This window comes from Chanodichthys erythropterus, chromosome 10 (assembly GCF_024489055.1).
Source record: "Chanodichthys erythropterus isolate Z2021 chromosome 10, ASM2448905v1, whole genome shotgun sequence".
Taxonomy (NCBI): Eukaryota; Metazoa; Chordata; class Actinopteri; order Cypriniformes; family Xenocyprididae; genus Chanodichthys; species Chanodichthys erythropterus.
In genome coordinates this window covers 37,158,195-37,178,268 of record NC_090230.1, presented here as the reverse complement: position 1 = coordinate 37,178,268, position 20,074 = coordinate 37,158,195, and the positions used below count along the sequence as shown (strand labels likewise).

Here is a 20,074-nt window from a genome sequence, read left to right as displayed (position 1 = left end):
GCTGATTTTTTTTTTTTTTTTTTTTAATTTGTTAGCAACAATCTGTGTAAACTGTGCTACTTTTGGCAGTTACCACAATTCCAATAGTGTCCTAATTTACCTGAGCTAACATTTAAGATACTTATACGAAAGTGCTACTCCCTCACCCCATAATCTTTTAATTTCTAATTTTCAAATTGTAATTTACCTACAAAGATGAATTTCAAAGATATAGCCTAGAAGGTAAACCTAAGCTCATTTAGGGACATGCTCTACTTGAAGATCTCTGGGGCCCTTTCTTCTAAATGCTCCAATTAATCTCAATTTTTCAGGGAGAGTACAGTAATTCCTCTGGGACTCACCAAAATGACCCATATTATTGTTGCACAGAACAAAGAAAGGTTGCTTATGATAGATGATATAAGATGTATGTCTAAAACAACACTTGAGGTAAGTCTAAAGCTTTAGAAAGCATCAAATGGTAATTTATCACCAAGCGATAAGGAATAAGGGTAACACTTTACAATAAGGTTCATTAGTTTAACGTTACTTAACATGAACTAATAACGAAGATTTTGTATAGTTCATAGTTGGTTCATGTTAGTTTATTAACTAATGAACCTTATTGTAAAGTGTTACCGGAATAAGACATCTAACGTTATTTCATTTTGAAATAAAGGGGTTTGAGAGACAAGTCACGTGGCCAAGGTTTTCATTCTCCATACTTAACCTCCAAATAATTATTTTACCCATTTAATTACCCCATGTCATTCAAACAATCTTTCTTAGCAGAACACAGTTAACCTTATGTAGTCCCCCTCGTTTTCTTCCGGTTTGTATTTCCACAGCATGAAGGTAAGATCTTACGGATTAATGAATAAACGTCTCGTTTTAAAACCTTTTTGGTCTACTGACCTTTGTTATGATGTCCGCTTCAAATATTACAAATCTCATGATAACTCTACAATATGTAAACGTCTTTTTAACGAGTTTTTACTGGGTGGAACTTCACCAGCTATACTCTTCTACAGGATGCCACAGAAATATATTCAGAGCTACCGCGAAAAAAAGGAAGTTCAAACACAAACTTCTAGCGCATAAAGGTTAGTCCTTTCTACTTTTAAACCTGCAACCACTTTAATAGTGTTGGTGGGTAGTTTTGCTTGTTCATCTTTAAACCTTGGGTCAGAAATTTACGAGGGGAAAAAATCCCCCAGATATTTGAAAAGTGAATTCCACTCATTTTCTCTCATTTGTGTTTATATAGTTAAAATACCCTCATAAAGGTCAAACGAAAAGTAACACGACGCGACCAAACAGCACGCTATTGGTCAGTTGATAAATGGGCGCGTTCGGTTCTAGCTGGTCGCGTCGCGTCGCTCGCCTGCAGTGTGATGTTGAAGAACACCCGCCCATGACTGCCGATCCCCTCCTCTTCCAGGAAGTAAAAAAGGCGTCAAACAAGGAGGAACAAGGGGAAACACGTCCTCCCCACATCTGTCTCTATCCCTTATTTATGTGTTAATCACATTAATGTTTTAGACTGTCGTGTAACGCAGTTGTATGATGTCCACTCGAACGCGAAACCGAGAGATCTGCGCGGACTGCAGCGCGTGCGGTAAGACAAACAAAACAAACATGAAACAAACGCAAACAGACAGTGTCTATGAGATTTGGCAGGGCTTTATTAAGACTGATTTTAATAAACTGAATTTATTTGAGATTATTCTCAAGCAAACACGATAAATATACTCACTGATATTAGTGTATGAATAAAACATAACGCGGTTATATGACGATCCCGATATTCCCATTGTAAAATTCCGCCAACTGATGATGTTCAGGCCCTCGTTTTTAAAAACTATTTTTTTTTTACATTCAGATCAACCAATAAACTGTAGTCTCTCAATATCTACTGTGAGGTAAAGCTCAAATCTTTAATTCATTAAGAAGGGAAGACCTTACTGAAATATACCATGGTAACCATAGTTTCCACCGAAATACCTAGTTTCTGTTATCATAACGGTTATTGTTGTTATAATAAAAAATAACTTAAATAACTTTTTTTTTTCCTCCAAAAAAAATTGTCATCAAATCTAGTGATAGACCAATAAATGTTAACACTAGTGGCATTTTATGCTTTAAGTAATTTTAGTCAATAAGGAAATAAGTGTTTATCATTTATTTATTCATAATTTTATATATTCACTTTTTTACAGCCATTATCTACACATTTTTTTATTTGTAAGTGTTCCTATAATCAATATGGAGAACTGGTTATTTGTTTTGTATATTATATGATACAATAATAACTATAAAAAATAATCCACAGCTATAAATACACATAAATTATACTTTTTTATGAATAATTATTAACTAACACTATTATTTAAACCATTATATTTATGTAGCTTTTTTGCAATCCAACTGGTCTAAACGATCTACATTAATTTACATCTTTGGATTTTATCTGACTATTAAGCTTAAAATGCTGTTTGTTGTCACCTGAAAATTAATGGTTGTAAAATTTTGGGTTATAATGCAAACGATGCATTAGATAAGTTTCAATGAATATCATATTCTCCAGCATTATTTGAAAATGATCTATAGAGACCATCTTGTGCTTCCATGGAAACTAGCACATCTGGCCATTTGGACAAAGGAGTCACATGCTCAGGGTACATTTCTACATTTGTCATCGATTTGACAAGTTTTTAAGTTTTGACAGTAGGTTGGTAAGGAGGAAGAATGAATAATGTCAAGATCTGTCTTTTGAGGGGAATTTGTAACCGTGATGTGCAATACCTCATCAAATCACAAAGCTTTTCTTTTTCTTTCTTAGATCCCCGTTGGGCCTCAATCAATCGTGGAGTTCTGATCTGCGATGAATGCTGCAGTATTCACCGAGGTCTGGGCCGCCACAGTTCTCAGGTCCGGCACCTGACCCACACTTTGTGGCCCCCTTCACAGCTACAGGTGAAGACCCATGCTGCATGCTCTGATGTGAAGCTACTTTTCTTTGCTTGCCTCTGAGGTTCATTGAAAGGAAATGAGGCTTTGTATTTCAGTTCCTCAAACAAAAATAGAACACAGTGGTCTGCATTTCTACCCTTATCGGCATTGTGTTTTGTCGGCCTCCTGAACCACACTGCAATATAATGAACATGTTTATATGCACACCGATATGCCAATCATAAATTAAAAATTGAAATCAAAACAATTGTATGTTAACTACATATAGCTTCAAAACAATAAAAGCAAGTAGTAAATAATAAAGCAATAAACAAAGAGTGCTTTCAGTATTTAAGAGAATCTGAACATTTTTACCATTCAAGAGCTGTGAGTGATTTTACTCTGTTGTTTGATTAGGCTACACTAATGTACAGATCTCTTTCGAAATATAAGATGTTTTTGTCTTGTTTAATCCTTTAAGACATAACTGACTGTGTTTACATTAATTTCTCATCATAAAACCATTTTGAGATTCAAGTACATAACCGCTTACATGGAGTCGCACACAGCCGCATGCGTGAGCACTCTTCATAAAGTACACCTGAGCATTTGAAATTGCTTAGGTGATAGCAGCCTTCTGTCAGTGAGTTTCATATTTTTAATATACAAGCCCACTGCATTCCAAACAACATAAATGCCTGCGAATATCCTCTGTAGAGCATTTGAAATGAAAAATACCAGCGGGTGAGAATGCACACTATAAGCGTAAGCAAAGCGTGTTTCTCACAGTGCATATTTTGTACAATGAAGCCTGCAAATATCCTTGTAATTCCCTTAAACCTTGCTGACATTTATGAAAAATCATTTACTGAAACATTCAGGTGGGTCGCGCATGACTAATATGACTTCGGTCGCATTTGCGAGATCGCATTTGAAGGCTGCATACATTATAAAATTGACTGTTATTCCTTGTGAGGTGTAAAATACTATAATTTCTTTATTTTGCAATCATGCAGTTAGAAACTAAGCTCTGAATTTATTCTGAAATTCTCAGAATCAGTGTTTTGGCGAGAGAATCACAATGCATTGTTTTTGTTTTTTTTTGTTTTTGTTTTTCACCCCTAGTTTTCATGCAAACCAATAACCTTGTAACACAAGTTTACATGACTTTGTTAAAAAATATGGTGGTTCCCCAGTGGTTATGATCAAAACTTAATCATTCATGTATCTGACTCTGAATTTTCCATTTGTATGAGATGTGATGTTAAATAAATCTAGCTTTAATAAGCATTTTGAGGGTACAATTTCTACTTTGGCTGCACAAGACAAGAAAACATAATTTCTTGGGTCAAGAAAGAGTCGAAATTTGCAAAATATTTCCTCCTCCCCTACTGTGAAACACTTGCTCTGTCTGGATGTTCTTAAATCCGCAGTAAGGATCGGTTTATGCTTAAGCCATTTATGACCTTACTCCAATAAAGGAAAACGGGTTAACGTGTTTACATGACCACATGCATTGTCGGCTTATTAAGCATAATCGGGTTAAGAACATGGATGTAAATGTGCTCATTGTCATCACATCACGTCCAGCATATTGAACAGAACCAGAGGACCCAAACAAGTCTTATTAAAACATACAGAATTAGGCTAAATTCATGTCTGTGGTTAATTGCGCAAGATGCCACGTCTGTCTAGACACTTCTCATGTGTCTTGCTGATGCTGGAGTCACAAGAACACCATTGCAGCATTTTTTGTGTTGAGCTGAAGTGTTTGGTTTTTTTATCCATAGATGGTGAAGTCACTGTACAATAATGGAGCAAATTCAATCTGGGAACACAGTCTTCTGGATCCATCTTCCATCATGAGTGGAAAACGCAAAGCCAATCCTCAGGACAGAGTCCAGTGAGTCCCATATATCATGACATTTAGAACCAACTGAGTCTCTTAGCTTAAAGGTGCCTTAGATTTAAAAATTGAATTTACCTTGGCATAGTTGAATAACAAGAGTTCAGTACATGGAAAAGACATACATTGAGTTTCAAACTCCATTGCTTCCTCCTTCTTGTGTAAATCTAATTTGTTTTAAAGACCTCGGAAGTACAGGCGAATCTCAACATAACAACGACTGTTACGTAACAGTCGGGATCATTAATATGTATGCCGCTAATATTTGCATATGCCAGCCCATGTTCAAGGCATTACACAAGGGCAGCCAGTATTAACATCTGGATCTGTGCACAGCTGAATCATCAGACTTGGTAAGCAAGCAAGGAAAAAATAACTGACAGGGAGCGTGAGATTTAAAGGGGCCGCAGCCTGAATCTGTGCATAGTTGCCCCAAAATAGGCAGTTAAAAAAATGAATAAAAAAAAATCTATGGGGTATTTTGAGCTGAAACTTCATAACACATTCAGGGGACACCTTAGACTTATATTACATCTTGTGAAAGAACGTTCTAGGGCACCTTTAAACAAGCTTTATCATTTACTTCTCTCTCAGCCCCAACAAAACAGATTTCATAAAGGCTAAATATCAAATGCTGGCGTTTGTTCATCGAATGCCATGTAGAGAAGATGATAGTGTCACTGCCAAAGACCTCAGCAAGGTAAGAATGCTACTTGATTAAAAAACTGTATTAACTGGACAAGAACCTGTGAGATGAAAGTGAGATTCAAACAAGGCCTGTCGAAGATCTACATCTGATGTGGTCTTCAGAGGCTTTGAGACCAAAACCACATCATAAACCACGGATTCACCCTTGTTTTCAGCAACTTCATTCTAGTGTGCGAACCGGCAATTTGGAAACGTGTCTGAGGCTGTTGTCGTTGGGAGCGCAGGCTAACTTTTTCCATCCAGTAAGTTTCAAAAGCCATAAGGATATTTCTAAATTTTCTGATGTTGTTAATATAATGTTTAAACAACATATTAGATACAGTAACTATACCAGCACTGAAACTGAAAAAAAAAATGCCTTGTGGGCATTTCCAAACTGGTCTATCAAAGGACAGATCTTAGTCTAAGATACCTGATATCAGAACTTAATATTAACCAAATGTGTAAATACTGTGTTTTGCATGGCAGTATAGATTCTTCATGTCGATCCACCGCTAAGGTGGAATAAGATATTGTTTTGCTTTCTTTGCTGTTCATTCCATGCACTCCATAGCAGGAGTTATGCTTTATTGTCCCTGACTGAATTACTCCAATGAATGTTTTCTTCAGGAGAAAGGAAATACTCCATTACATGTGGCAGCTAAAGCAGGCCAGCTGCTACAGGCAGAGCTGCTCACTGTGTATGGAGCAGATCCCGGAGCACCAGACAGCTCTGGGAAGACTCCTGTTGACTACGCCAGGTAAGAGAGATGCAGATTTTAGTGGTCAGTACAAACCCTCTGGTGCTGTTCGGTCATTTTTCACTAAAACATTTTAAGGTTTTTTTTTTTTTTTTTTTTTTTTTTTTTTTTACTTCATTGGAATGGTATGGAACATGGTAAAGGTTTTGGCAAAAACAAACAAAAAAAAATCATGGACATGAATCAAAAAGGTTAAATGGTCTTGAAAAAAGTATTCACACTTGTATTTTTTGCGGTCAAAAATGACTATTGGAAATTAATAGGAGACAAATTCCATCTAGTGGAAATTTTTTTTTTTTTGAGATATCAAACTCAAATATGGAACACAGCTTGTTTATATTTATGACTTTGATTTTTCTCACAGAGCAAAATGTGTTTTGGAAAATATAATAATTAAAACCTCTATTAATAGAGAACCTCCATTCAAAAAAATTAATTTGTACAGTTTTCACTTTTTTTTTTCCAAGTTCTCTTTTTTTTTTTTTTGTTTAATCTTTTTTTCACTTCAGCAGTAATCTGCCAATTGTCATCTTTAAAGAGTTAGTTCATCCCAAAATGACATTTCTGTCATTAATTACTCACCCTCATGTCGTTCCACACCCGTAAGACCTTCATTCATCTTCAGAACACAACAATAGGCAACGTGACTACAGTGGTTCATCCTTAATGTTGTGAAGTGACGAAAACAACACTTTTTTTTTTTTTGTGCAAAAAAAAAAAAAAAAAACTACTATATTCAACAATTTCGTCTCTGCCCTGTCAGTCTCCTACACAGTTGATGCATTGCTTCCATGTTTACGTCTGAACGCTGGCTCATTATTGGCCGACGCTGTTCACATGAGCACCACAACGCATGAGTGTGATTCTGACGCAGGAGCCAGCCAATACAGAGCTGGCGGTCAGACGTAAAGACGGAAGTGCTGCAATGTGTCTTCAATGTAAACTGCATAAGAGAATGACAGGGTAGAGAGGAAATTGTTGAATAAATTCATTATTTTTTTGTTTTTGCACACAAAAAGTATTCTCGTCGCTTCATTGCTTTGTTCTGTTATGTCTCACTATAGGCAGGCAGGACACCAGGAACTCACAGACAGACTGGTGGAGATCCAGTTTGAGCTGACTGACAGACTAGCGTTCTACCTGTGTGGAAGAAAGCCAGGTCAGTCATCAGTATCTCTGTAATAACATAGTACAGCATGTACCTCTAAAGATTTGAGACCCTGAAAAGAAAATGTTTTTTTTTTCTTTTTTTTTTTTTTCTCCAGATCATAAAAACGGTCAACACTTTATAATTCCTCAAATAGCAGACAGGTAGGATAAGCTCTCTTTTGTATCATGCCTGTCTTTTATTCTGTTTTTAAATTAAAATACTTAATTGCATAATTTTTTTTTATTTGCTGGCTTCATATGGATAAGAAATGTGTAAGTATGGAAATGGCACTTGCTTGTCTTGTTAGAGCAAGTTATGATCAGATGATAATAATAATGGCTCTCTTCATTTTACTTTAAATACAGCGGTCTTGACTTGTCAGAACTGGCTAAAGCGGCAAAGAAGAAGCTTCAGTCTGTAAGTTGTACGGTAGTTTACTGTGTTTGTAAAGTTGAACCTTAGTTTTTCTCCAAACATTCCACTATCTATTTTGACACCTAAAATTTTCTGTTTGAAAAATGACCCTGTGCTGCTTTCAGCTCAGTAATCATCAGTTTGAAGAACTAGCCATGGACGTTTATGATGAAGTTGACAGAAGAGAAACGGATGCAGGTTAGAGAAGTGTAATAGCCTCTCCATTTTTCTCTCAAAGTTAAAACTCTGATTTTATCCTAACATTTTAAATTGTGCCTTTCTTTTGCTATTGTAGTCTGGCTTGCAACTCAGAACCACAGCACTTTGGTAACTGACACCACGGTGGTACCTTTCCTTCCGGTCAACCCTGAATATTCTTCCACTAGGAATCAGGTACATTGACAAAGATGCACGCAAACCTTTTAAAATGATTGAGCTGGTTTGATAATGTTTGAGTTTCCCTCCGTTTGTGTTATTGATGTTGCAGGGACGTCAGAAGCTCGCAAGGTTCAATGCACATGAGTTTGCCACTCTGGTTATTGATATTTTAACTGATGCCAAACGTCGTCAGCAAGGAAATTCTCCAGATAACGTCAAAGGTGATGAAAGGTCTTGGGTTTGTCATGAACTGTATGATGCATGAAGTTCAACTTCCACCCTTTGTTTCTTCCCAGATAATGTGGAATTAATTCTGAAGGACATTGGGAACCGTCATGGCTGTGAAAGTCCTGAGATGGACCAGCCTGATTACGACAGTGTGGCATCCGATGAGGATACGGAGCAAGAACCAACATCTGGAAAAGACGAGAGGACCAAGGTACACTGAGTTTCTCTGGGTGCGGAATAGCAGGCCTGGTGTGATATATTGTCCCAGAAATAATTGTGATTAATGATATTATAGTCATTTTAAGACCATGTAATGTCAATGATTATACACCGCTTATATACTGTTTTTTCATATATATATATATATATATATATATATATATATATATATATATATATATATATATATATATATATATATATATATATATATTGGTGTAAACAAAAAGTGCACAGTAACAACAAGCAGAAAAAAGGACAAGTTTGACAATGTCATTTTAGACTTTTAAAGTGTCTCTAGTAACAAAAAGGCACTCACTTGTGTGGAGACTTTCCATCTACATATTTTTGCCTGACCTTCTTTTACCAGTAAAGAGGAGTGCACACTTGCTGAAAAACACTAACCTATCAGTCAGATGTCCATATGAACAAAGGCACAGATGCCTCAAGATGCCATATGTGCTGCCAAAACAATTTTTGAGATGTGTTTTTTAAAAGTTGAACTTCTTTTAACTTGAGCATTGGGTGTTTATAACACCATGTCATGCACCAGATGCTGCAAAAGACACAAGCGCAATTTTTAAGCATGTCCATATATGGTGCGATTAACTCAATATAGTAATTATCGTGACAGGCTTACGTAATAGTGTGTGGGATCAAATCTAACTGTGATCAATACTATCAGAGCTCAGAGTCCTCAGACTTGTCGGACAGCCCGATCACCGTTCAAGAGTTCATGGAAGTGAAAAGTGCCCTCAATGCCTCTGAAGCAAAGATCCAGCAGCTTCTCAAGGTCAACTGCCATCTTAGTGAGGAGTTGAGACTCATGCAAAGCAAAGTAAGCGGTCAGATCACACTACAGCCCTCCATCACTGCCGTAGCTTAAAGCATCTGACTCTGCTTAGTGTCTTTGTTTCAGTTAAACTCCCTCCAGAATGAGAACAGCACTCTGAAGTGGCAGACTCCTAACAGTTTGGCAAGGCCGCAGAACCTCCCGCACAGGGCACCTCCACGCGGGTGTAGGGCCATGTCGATGTATGAGACTGGCTCTGGTCTGAGGCAGTATCACCCTAGAGGAGAGACCGTCCACCCTGACACAAACCTGACTCTTCAACCACTGCCATCTAATGTAAGTACAAACCGAACCAAAGCTGGAATTGGTTTTGCTGCACCCATTTCATTATTTCCTTGGTTTTAACTCAGTTGGTAACCCAGTGAATCATCACTTCAGGTATGATTTGATAGCCCCTCTTTTTGTGCATTCTTAATTAAAAAAAAATCCCTTTGCCCACTCAAAACATAATCTGAACCCTTTCTAGATTGGGAAGGGTCCCTCGGTGACTGCCTTCTCATCCCTTCCCACGTTCCCTTCAACTCTGTCCTGGTCCTGGGATGAGATAACCCAAAGGGTGAAGTACCTGCTCAGTGAACAGGCTGTTGGAAGGGCTTATCTTCAACCTGTCCCAATTCACTCAGTGCATGAACCTCAGATCTGTCCAGTTAATGGACAACATGTTCCTCAGCTGGACTACTAACTTTAAACTGTATACACAGCGAGAGACACCAGCCATTAACATTACTCACCACTCTGCTTGATGTGTGAAGCAGTCACTGGCTGTCTGATATCTCAGACCTGAAACATACTCTATGCAAGTACATGAATGCAAACGCTTCTAGCTACACAAGTTTGATATCGCTTATCATTTGAAATGTATCAGAATGTAATTCATGCTCTTTGTGCATCTTGTCAGATGCTTTTATCCAAAGTGACTGAAGGTATACATTTTTTCACTTCATGCATGCCCTGAGAATTGAACCCATGACCTTGACATTTCTGGTGGAGCAACAGTTTGAAGAGATCTTCAGTTTAAATTTAGTTAAAGGGAAAGTTCACTTAAATATGAAAATTACCTCATGATTTACTCGCCTTCCTCAAGCCATCCAAGGTGTATATGACTTTCTTCTTTCAGACAAATACAATTGGAGATTTATTTAAAAATATCCTGGCTCTTCCAAGCTTTATAATGGCAGTGATGTATGACATAGGATGTAGGAGTAGCATAAGCTTAGACGCCTCTCGCGGTTCAAACAAATAGGGCTGGGTAACAAACTCAAGCTCCTCTTCTCTTATATTGAAATCCTCTGTTATTTCTCTTTAAAATTTCTCATTTTAGGCTTCTAATTCGTGACCGGTGTTTTGTTTTGCTCTGTCCTCTATGTTTCCGCATTACGTAATGCGTCGGGTCAGGCGTTACTCTTTTGCCGCAAATCGATGTGCGCGGTCATCTGCTGAAAACTAGTTATTATAGTTAAAGTTTTAATCATGGCTATTTTTTTTACAAAAACGCATCGCTTCAGTTCAGAAGACCTTTATTAACCCCCCAAAGCCGTGTGTACTTTTACAATGGATGGATGCACTTTTTTTGGCTTCAAAATCATGCACTGCCATTATAAAGCTTGGAAGAGCCATGATATTTTTAAACATATCTCCGATTGTGTTTGTTTGAGAGAAGATAGTCATATACACCTAGGATGGTTTAAGGGTGAGTAAATCACAGGATAATTTTCATTTTAGGGTGAACTATCCCTTTAAACTGTTAACATGTTTAAAGCTAGCAGGGCAGTTAAATAGGGCAGATGTTTGAAGGTAACTCTATCGCCCCCTTGAGTCTCGAGGGTTTGTTACTGCATTGGAAATGCGAGAACACGTTAAGTATTTACGATGTGTTGGCCAAGCGTCTGCGTTTGACTGCTAGCGCAAAGTATGTTTCTGGCCTTACTTTACAGCTCTTGTTATGCCGATGTTTTGATTCTACACCAAAAGCATGATTGTTTGCTGTGTCTTCCAGCTTTGAGTACACACAAGTTGTCAGTAACAGGTTGTATCCCTTGTTTAAGCAGAAAGCTCACTGTGACTCTACTCCTGTTACAGGGATCTACCTTAGACGCCCAGATCGGCATGCCAGAAAGTGACTATGATAATGCATTGAACCACATTGAGATGGAAGAATCAGGGTTTGTCTTTTCATTTTTTGTTGTTTGCAGAACAATATATATGAATGTATTTATGTTTTTAACAGTGAATACTTTCCATCTTCCCCATAGGTCAACAATGAATAACTTGTCCAGGGCGAGTGGCTGGCCGGGCGACGGTACAGTGCCACAACCAGAAAACCCGTCTGAGGGCGAGTGTGACTCGACTCTACCGTGCACAGAGGACGTCATCAGCAAAACTGAGCTGATCACTAAGAACATCCAGGAATTACTCAGAGCTGCACAGGAAAATAAACATGAGAGGTAAGAAAATTTGTCTCGCTTTTTTGTGGCGACAGCCTGGTAGATTTAGTGGTTGTGAAACGGGTGAAAGGACCCATTCTCCAGTCTCCAGCCCTGGTGACACAGTGTCTCTTTTGTCTGTTAAGCAAGTGATGGGATTGTGTCAGCACAGCTGGGATATAACAACACATGGCCAAGGTGGAAGGAGACGTGTAGATTCACAAATGGCTCATGTTTTGTGTCTTTACTGCATGCAGTATGTTCAGTATTCACATAAGTATCAGGAACAGTCATTTGGATCCAATATTCTGAACACTGTCTCTTTGTTGTTCAACTTGCACTGGTATTCAGTCTCAGGTCAGTAGTGATCATTATGCATTCATGGGAGAACGATACCATAGGTTAGCGTTTCACTCATCCAGATCTGCACTTCAGCTGTCCTTTCACAGTGCAAAACAAGTCGCATGTGGTTGCTATGGTGTTGGGGGTGGTTTTTACCACCAAGAACCACTAGTTATCAAAAACTGTTTTTCTTACCCTTGTTTTAATTTTGCATTTGTAAATAATTTTTTTTTCTTTATTTGAGGCTGAGTTGAGTCATAGTGTGTACAAAGCTTTTATGTGGATGATATGAGCCATATTTGGTTCTACTTCTTTTTCCAAGTTTTTATAATCAAGAATTTTTAAAAATCATAATATTTTAATTATTATAATTTTAAATCTAATCAGAAAAAATGCTTTTTCCATTATCTTTCTTTGTCCAAGCTTTGTCCTGTGTTCGGAGAGAATTCTTGTAGCAGTGACTGAAATGGCTACGTTATTCCCTAAGGTGAGCCTCCAGCCAATAAGGAAACTTTGTCATAGTGGAGAATATAACCCTTTATATTCTTATTTATTGTTTCTGCATCCACACCTGGCACTAAACAGTTAAAGGGTAGTTCACTTCAGAATTAAAATTTACTCACCCTCATGTCATCCAAGATGTTTGTCTTTCTTAAGTCGAAAAGAAATTAAGGTTTTTGAGGAAAACGTTGCAGGATTTTTCTCCATATATTGGACTTCACTGGGGTACAATGGATTGAAGGTCCAAATTTCACATCCAATGCAGCTTCAAAGGACTCTACATGATCTCAGCCGAGGAATAAAGGTCTTGTCTAGCGAAACAATCGGTCATTTTATAAAAAATTTATATACTTTTTAACCACAAATGCTCGTCTTGCTGCACTGCTCTGTGATGCGTCATGCATTACGTAAACGCGTTGGAAAGGTCATGTGTGACGTAGGCGGAAGTACTACTATAGGTCGAAAAACTTTTTCTCCTCCAGCTTCAAAATTGTCCGACATTGTTGTTATTACCTTTTTTTTTTTTTTTTTTTTTTTTTTTTTTTTGTAAAGGCCGTTTGACTTAGTCTTTGCACGTTTGCTTTGTAGACACTGGATCGGTACTTTCAAACATAATTACGCAATGCTTGGCGCATCGCAGAGCAGTGCAAGACGAGCATTTGTGGATAAAAAATATTGTTTTTAAATAGACCCTTATTCCTCGACTGGGATTGTGTAGAGTCCTTTGAAGCTGCACTGAAACTGTAATTTGGACCTTCAACCCGTTGTACCCTGGTGAAGTCCACTATATGGAGAAAAATCCTGGAATGTTTTCCTGAAAAACCTAAATTTCTTTTTGACTGAAGTAAATCATCTGAAAATTAATTTTGAAGTGAACTAATCCTTTATTAAGGCTCTGAATTTGTCTTCAATTACAGAGGCCATCCTCTGAGACCGTTCGCGGATCCTTACGCCTCTTGACCTCCAGTGCCAGCCGTCTGCAGGGCGAATGTCAAAAGGCCACACCGCACGATTCCCAGCAAGTTATTCAGTGTGCCTACGACATTGCCAAGGCGGCTAAACAGCTAGTTACTGTGACCACCAAAGACAGTAACTGAGTTACAGTACAAGCATCTGAGCGCCTTTCACCATGTACACTTATATTTGCTATTATCTTGTCCAGTATTATTGATCAAACTTTTTATTTTGACATTTATGCATACATACACTAACATAACTTTCAAGGCATAAGCCTTGATAATCAGCGGCCTGATTTGTATTTTTTTTTTTTTTTTCGAGCTTTACGGTGCCGTTTTTTAAATGTAAACTAATATTTGTGTTGCTTCCCATGGTGCTAATTAACTGATGTTTTATCTGTATTGCTCCTGTTTGTGGATAAACAGAACAAGGCCTTTACACATTTCCTACCTGCACATTTCAAATATACCACGTACGAAGTTTAAGTGAGACAAAACTGAAAATCATAAACAGCTATTATTGCTGAAATTCAGCTGGTGTAGTAAGTATTTCTTTGTCTCGAAAACCAGCTCACTCAAAAATGTGACCGTGATGTAGATGTCAGGTAACACAATGCCTCATTTCTTGTGCAATAAATACCTTTAGCCTCGCTGCAAAATCCTACCTTACCCGTCCTGGTGTTGCCATCATATTAAGTATTCGGAGTGTATAGTCTTATTATGGAGTGCTTTAGTATGTGAGCTGTTATACCTCATTCATGTGTATGCTTGGGTGTCTATTATACACTTAAATATATATAGTCCCTCACACATGCAGACATGTCGCCCTCTTCTCATGATTTTAAAACATCATGTTGTTTATTTTCACCATTAATAGTTTTTATTAATTTGCGGTCTTTGCAGCTTAATCCCAGGCATGTGTGTGAAAGTTATCATTCGTCCAGGTCATCAGAGAATGCCAGAGTTTATTCATAGAAAACTGCAAAACGAAATCCTTTTGCTATGAATTGACTGTATCTGATGTTTTAGGGATGCTCTTGTGTTACCTTGTGCGTCCAAAGGATGTGTTCATGTGCTGCCTCCTCTGAAATAATACAAATAACACAAACAATTGCCTAACGGCCACCAGCTGCTGTGTAAGTGATTCCGGTATTATGTGGTATCGCTTTGTATTATTCAGTACAATGTATGATATTTATATACAAGTTATATATATGTAAGCTGCTAGTTGTCAGTTATGTATGCAACTAATCTGGTGCGAGTTTGTCATATTTCCTGCTCCAGTAGCTGGTGGATGTGTACACACATGCACTTAACCTGCTCAATTTGGAAGGTTACACTCACATTGGCCTTCATATGGGATATGCATCATGCAGTTGATGCTGCTTCACTGAAAGTCTTGTTATTAAATATAATAAATTTTAACTGTACTCAAGCTAGAGCTTGTCATTTTTTAAATGCATGTTCATTAATTATTTGCATGACATAATTGTTAGTTCACCCAAAAATGGAAATTGTCATTTATTATTCACCTTCATGTCGTTCCACACTCGTAAGACCTTCATTCATCTTCGGAACACAAATGAAGATATTTTTGATAAAATCCAGTGGCTCAGTGAGGCCTGCGTCCCTTTTTCAATGCCCAGAAAGCTACTAAAAATATTTAAAATGGTTCATCTGACTAGGGTGCTTCAACCTTATTATTATAAAGCCACGAGAATACTTTTTGTGCACAAAAAATAACAAAATAGCGACTTTATAGCGATCGGATTTGATCAAAAAATCTTAATTTGTGTTCCAAAGATGTACGAAGGTTGTACGGGTGTGGAACGGCATGAGAGTGAGTAATTAATCGGTGAGTTCCAAATGGGATATATCGCCCATCGGAGGGAAAACAATCATGGCCACCATACTGAAGGGTCGTTCCAAACCGATGTGCTCAAAACTGGCCACTTCAAAGGGCCCTTCGAAATGAAGGATTTTGAAGTGTACAACTGGTGGACACTTTGGGCCCCCATGATACTTCGCACAGCAAAGTTGTTTGTGGTCAGAGAATGGATACAGGAAGCTCGGAGTTAGATTTTACCGATGGAGCTCCACTGACTTCCATAGCATGGGGAAAAAAATATGGAAGTCAATGGGGTCCATCAACTGTTTGGTTACTGACATTCTTCAAAATATCTTCTTTTGCCTTCAGCAGAAGAAAGAAATTCATACAGGTTTGGAACAACTTGAAGCTGAGTAAATGATGACAGAATTTTCATTTTGGGGTGAACTATCCCTTTAAGCTGCTTTGTTCTTCACAAGGTCTGTATGTAAGCTTTTAAAGGTTTATAGCATATATATATATATATATATATATATATATATATATATATATATATATATATATATATATATATATATATATATATAAACAGGATATAACCCATTGAATGATTTAAAAACATTTATAGCACGCTGCATGCCATATGTCAGTAAGGAAGGATATTTAAAATGCTGTCATGATTTATTAACGCTATGGCCTCACAGCGGTGACTGACTGAACTCACTTCGGTTCAGTCAGTCAATTTGTCAGTGGCTCTCCACCCTCAACTGTTGATTTTTCTCTCACAACATTCCGGATGAGTTTAAATTAGAAACGCCATTTGAAAATCGAAAAAACCCACAATATTTTAGCAGCTAGCATTATTTACGTGTTTTGTAATGGCACTTTTGCTCGATCAGCAGTTTGCGCCGCTGCCAGACAACAACGAAATCGCTACGAAAACATTTCTGGAGTCAGTTTCTCATCTGCCACCTTTTTTCGGTGAGTCGCGACTTAATTATAGAAACTTAATATATATATATAAAATGTGAACGCGCATAAGAAACACCATTTTAAGTACCGAAGTTGGTTTTAAATAGAAACAATAATACTAGGGAACAATGAAAGCGATTTTGGACATGAAATCTGCCATTGCTTTTCACATTTGACATTTCAGTTTGACTTTTTAATGACTGAATTGTCCAAACCTGTGCAATAAACTACAATGAGGTCATTAAACATTGAATACACTGGACAGAACTGGTACTCTTCACCCAGGTCGGTTACAATACCTCATTTAACCACACGGTGGTGCCAAATTATGCGCTTTTATCACTGTGTTCCAGGGTCAAACATTAACTTGGGCAAAAATTCCTCCTGAAGTGATCAAAATGTGGGTACAAGTGTTGTTTTAGTGAGTATTTTATTCTAGGCCTGTCTAGTTATAGATTTAGTATCCTAGCTAGTCCAGTATAGTTTATTATAGTTTTAATAGAACAGGATGAACCATTTAGAATAAATTAAATGTTTCCCAGATGGCTACAACTTTCTTGGTACCTATACAGCATTTCAAAATAGCTGTTTAACTAATAATAATTATTATATATGTATGTATGTATGTATTTATGTATATATACAACAACATTTTTTAAAAATTGTATAATGTTGTAATGTGTATCACAAAATGACTTTTCAGATTGCCTTGGTTCTAAGGTTTTTGCACCAATTAAGGCTGACATAAATGGAAACATCACAGTAAGTCCAAGGGCTAAGCTACATGTATGTGTTCATTGGTCAATTTTTAAGGATACTTTCTAGATCAAATGCCTTTGAAAATGTTTTGAAGAGTGTTCTGAATTCTTCCCAATTCTCACAAGAAAATTAAAGCTGTCTATGACTCCGATCCAGTGAAGTATGAGACTCTTCAGCAGATACTGTTAGTTGAGAAAAGCATCCATGGCTCAGAGTGGCCTAAAGTTGGAGCCACGTTGGCGCTTATGTGGTTAAAGAGGTAAGTTGTTCACTTAGTCACATTTTCTGCATGTCTTTTGATTTGTCTGATTTTATATGTTAAAAAAATGATGTCCAATATTAACAACAAATCACATTAATAGAAACTAGAGCTGCACAATTCTAAATACATTGAGAATCTCATTTATTCTGAAGGAAAATTATTTCTGTTACAGCTCCTACACTAGCAATGGTTGTCTCGGCCAACACTATCAATGACTAAATTAATTTGCAGCGGTCATGTGGTACAAATCAAAACTCCTATAAAATCCTGAGTTTATGAGGACTTTTTAAGTTGAAATCGCGTAATTACAGCAATTTCGACACGACGTGAACCCACCTAAAGTTATGGATCGTGAATCATCATTTGGGAAAAAGATCATATGAGTGTCTGAATCCAGATTGCGATCTTGTAACCATTAATTGTCCAGCTCTAAAAGAAATGTACTATGGCTGTACAATTTATGATTTTTCTTAAATTGTTTGACAATATCACCAGTGTTTTCCTCAGAGGTCTGCGGTTCATTCAGGTTTTACTGCAAAGTCTAGCGGATGGGGAGAGAGATGAGGACAATCCCAATCTTATTCGCATCAATATCACTAAAGCTTATGACCAAGCCCTCAAGAGGTACCACGGCTGGATCGTCCAGAAGGTTTTCAAGGTGGGTGTTTTCAGTAGCTATGTGTGCATGGCAAGATGGGTAAGTCATTTTGTTTTGCATGTTTATGGGACCTGGAAAAACTTGTCAAGGAAACATACTCAGTAAATACACTTTTAAAAATCCAGTGATCATAAACAACTGCAAAAGGCATAGAATTTAATTAGTTGAAAAATGTGGGTCATCTAATAAGGTATGGCTTTTTTGTTAAGACAATGATTGCTTACACAGCATTTTGTTTGGTTTTGCTGTAGGCTGCCCAATTTGCTGCACCGTGCAGGTCAGATTTTCTTAAAGCTTTATCCAAGGATCAAGAAGTTGCAGAGGAGGAATGCTTAGCAAAAGTTCGCCAGTTCTTGATAAACTTCACTGCAAATGTAGATGCCATTTATGAAATGTATTCCACAATGAATGCTGAACTGGACTACTTGGTTTGAAACACCCTACAGATGTCAGTTTCTGAAGCAATTCAGTCTGTTAATCTTTAAAGGAGTAGTTCACTTTGAAATGAAAATTGGCCCCAGTTTTACTCACCCTCAAGCCATCCTAGGTGTATATGACTTTCTTCTTTCTGATGAACACAATGGGAGAGATATAAAAAAATATCCAGACGCATCCGAGCTTTATAATGGCAGTGAGCGATACCAAACAGTATGAGCTGACGAAAGTGCTTCCATCCACATTCAATACATTGTGTAAAGTGGTATAAATAAACGTGACTTGACTGGGGTGAATTCCAGATCTCTTGCAAACATATCCACATCCCTACAATCACATGCTTTCTTAACTACTGTTTTCTCACCATTGTCATTTCTGTTAATCTATGCCGTTTGGTGAACGAAACCTTAAAAGGGTTAATTCACCCAAAAATGAAAATTATCTCATGATTTACACACCCTCAAGCCATCCTAGGTGTGTATGACTATCTTCTTCCTTTAGACAAACACAATCTGAGATATTTTAATAAATATCCTGACACATCCAATATTTTGAAGACTTCCAATATTATTTTAGACTTCTAATTCATGACCGGTGTTTTGATTTGCTCTGTCCTCTGTGCTTCCATGTTTGTTATTGCGTCATGCGTTGGGTCAGGGGTTACTCTTCCACCGCAGATCCATGATAAGGCCGCATTAGACTGTTGTTTAGAAGATGTTTACACTTGTATACATGCAGCATTAATTCTCTAGTGTCTATTGTGGATGAGGACATGTATTAATAACTTACATGCTGTTTCATAAAGCGATGATGCTTCATTTCCATGATTCAGCAAAAACAGATTGTGTTGTCTATATTCTGTGAATAAAGTATTAGTTCACTTTCAAATTTCAATTTACTCACCCCCATGTCATCCAAGATGTTCATGTCTTTCTTTCGTCAGTTAAAAAGAAATCAAGGTTTTTGATGAAAACATTCCAGGATTATTTTCCATATAGTGGACTTCAATGGCAAGATGGTTGAAGGTCAAAATTGCAGTTTACAGTGATCCGAGACAAGAATTAAGGGTTCTATCTAGAGAAACCATCGCTAATTTTGTAAAAAAATAAATAAAAATTGTATGCGTTTTAACCATAAATGCTCATCTTGAACTAGATTTCTTCTTGTCTATTTGAATTACGGCAGTGTAGACACTGCTAAGTGTATTACTGCCCTCCACTGGTCAAAGTTTGAACTAAATTGTTATATACAATATTCTAGTGCAAGTATTTAACATCTAGTCCAAACTTTAACCTGTGGAGGGCAGTAATACACTTAGCAGTGTCTACACTGCCGGAATTCTAATAGAGATTTTTTTTTTTTTTTTTAGAAAATGAGCGATGGTTTCTCTAGATAAGACCCTTATTTCACG

At 37.3% G+C, this 20,074-nt stretch overlaps 2 protein-coding genes across 4 annotated transcripts; both read left to right on the top strand.

The window, feature by feature from the left end:
- The first annotated feature begins 1,416 nt into the window (after window positions 1-1,416).
- On the top strand, window positions 1,417-15,174 carry git2b (G protein-coupled receptor kinase interacting ArfGAP 2b). Of its 3 annotated transcripts, XM_067397591.1 has the most exons (20): window positions 1,417-1,597; window positions 2,822-2,955; window positions 4,722-4,834; window positions 5,432-5,537; window positions 5,701-5,787; window positions 6,155-6,285; window positions 7,350-7,444; window positions 7,551-7,596; window positions 7,801-7,852; window positions 7,975-8,047; window positions 8,145-8,242; window positions 8,337-8,448; window positions 8,524-8,666; window positions 9,360-9,512; window positions 9,594-9,803; window positions 9,994-10,083; window positions 11,607-11,689; window positions 11,780-11,971; window positions 12,716-12,779; window positions 13,711-15,174. In XM_067397591.1, the coding sequence occupies exons 1-20, from the start codon at window positions 1,543-1,545 to the stop codon at window positions 13,888-13,890; spliced, it is 2,217 nt and encodes a 738-aa protein (XP_067253692.1). In that variant the 5' UTR covers window positions 1,417-1,542; the 3' UTR covers window positions 13,891-15,174. The 3 variants fall into 3 exon arrangements, with proteins under 3 accessions (XP_067253692.1, XP_067253693.1, XP_067253694.1); XM_067397592.1 differs by lacking the exon at window positions 9,994-10,083; XM_067397593.1 differs by lacking the exons at window positions 12,716-12,779; window positions 13,711-15,174 and adding an exon at window positions 12,101-12,709.
- A 1,113-nt stretch (window positions 15,175-16,287) lies between these two features.
- On the top strand, window positions 16,288-19,602 carry gltpb (glycolipid transfer protein b). Its single transcript, XM_067399115.1, has 5 exons — window positions 16,288-16,558; window positions 17,253-17,311; window positions 17,434-17,567; window positions 18,078-18,228; window positions 18,480-19,602. Exons 1-5 carry the CDS (start codon window positions 16,456-16,458, stop codon window positions 18,660-18,662), a joined length of 630 nt encoding a protein of 209 aa, XP_067255216.1. The 5' UTR covers window positions 16,288-16,455; the 3' UTR covers window positions 18,663-19,602.
- The last annotated feature ends 472 nt before the right edge of the window (window positions 19,603-20,074 follow it).

Excerpts from the sequence above, each read along its gene's own strand:
- gltpb (XM_067399115.1), top strand. The coding sequence starts at position 16,456 with ATGGCACTTTTGCTCGATCAGCAGTTTGCGCCGCTGCCAGACAACAAC. Across the intron at positions 17,312-17,433 it reads ACATAAATGGAAACATCACA|AAAATTAAAGCTGTCTATGA; the intron begins GTAAGTCCAAGG and ends AATTCTCACAAG. Across the intron at positions 18,229-18,479 it reads TCGTCCAGAAGGTTTTCAAG|GCTGCCCAATTTGCTGCACC; the intron begins GTGGGTGTTTTC and ends GTTTTGCTGTAG.
- git2b (XM_067397591.1), top strand. The coding sequence starts at position 1,543 with ATGATGTCCACTCGAACGCGAAACCGAGAGATCTGCGCGGACTGCAGC. Across the intron at positions 1,598-2,821 it reads CGCGGACTGCAGCGCGTGCG|ATCCCCGTTGGGCCTCAATC; the intron begins GTAAGACAAACA and ends TTTCTTTCTTAG. Across the intron at positions 9,513-9,593 it reads TGAGACTCATGCAAAGCAAA|TTAAACTCCCTCCAGAATGA; the intron begins GTAAGCGGTCAG and ends TCTTTGTTTCAG.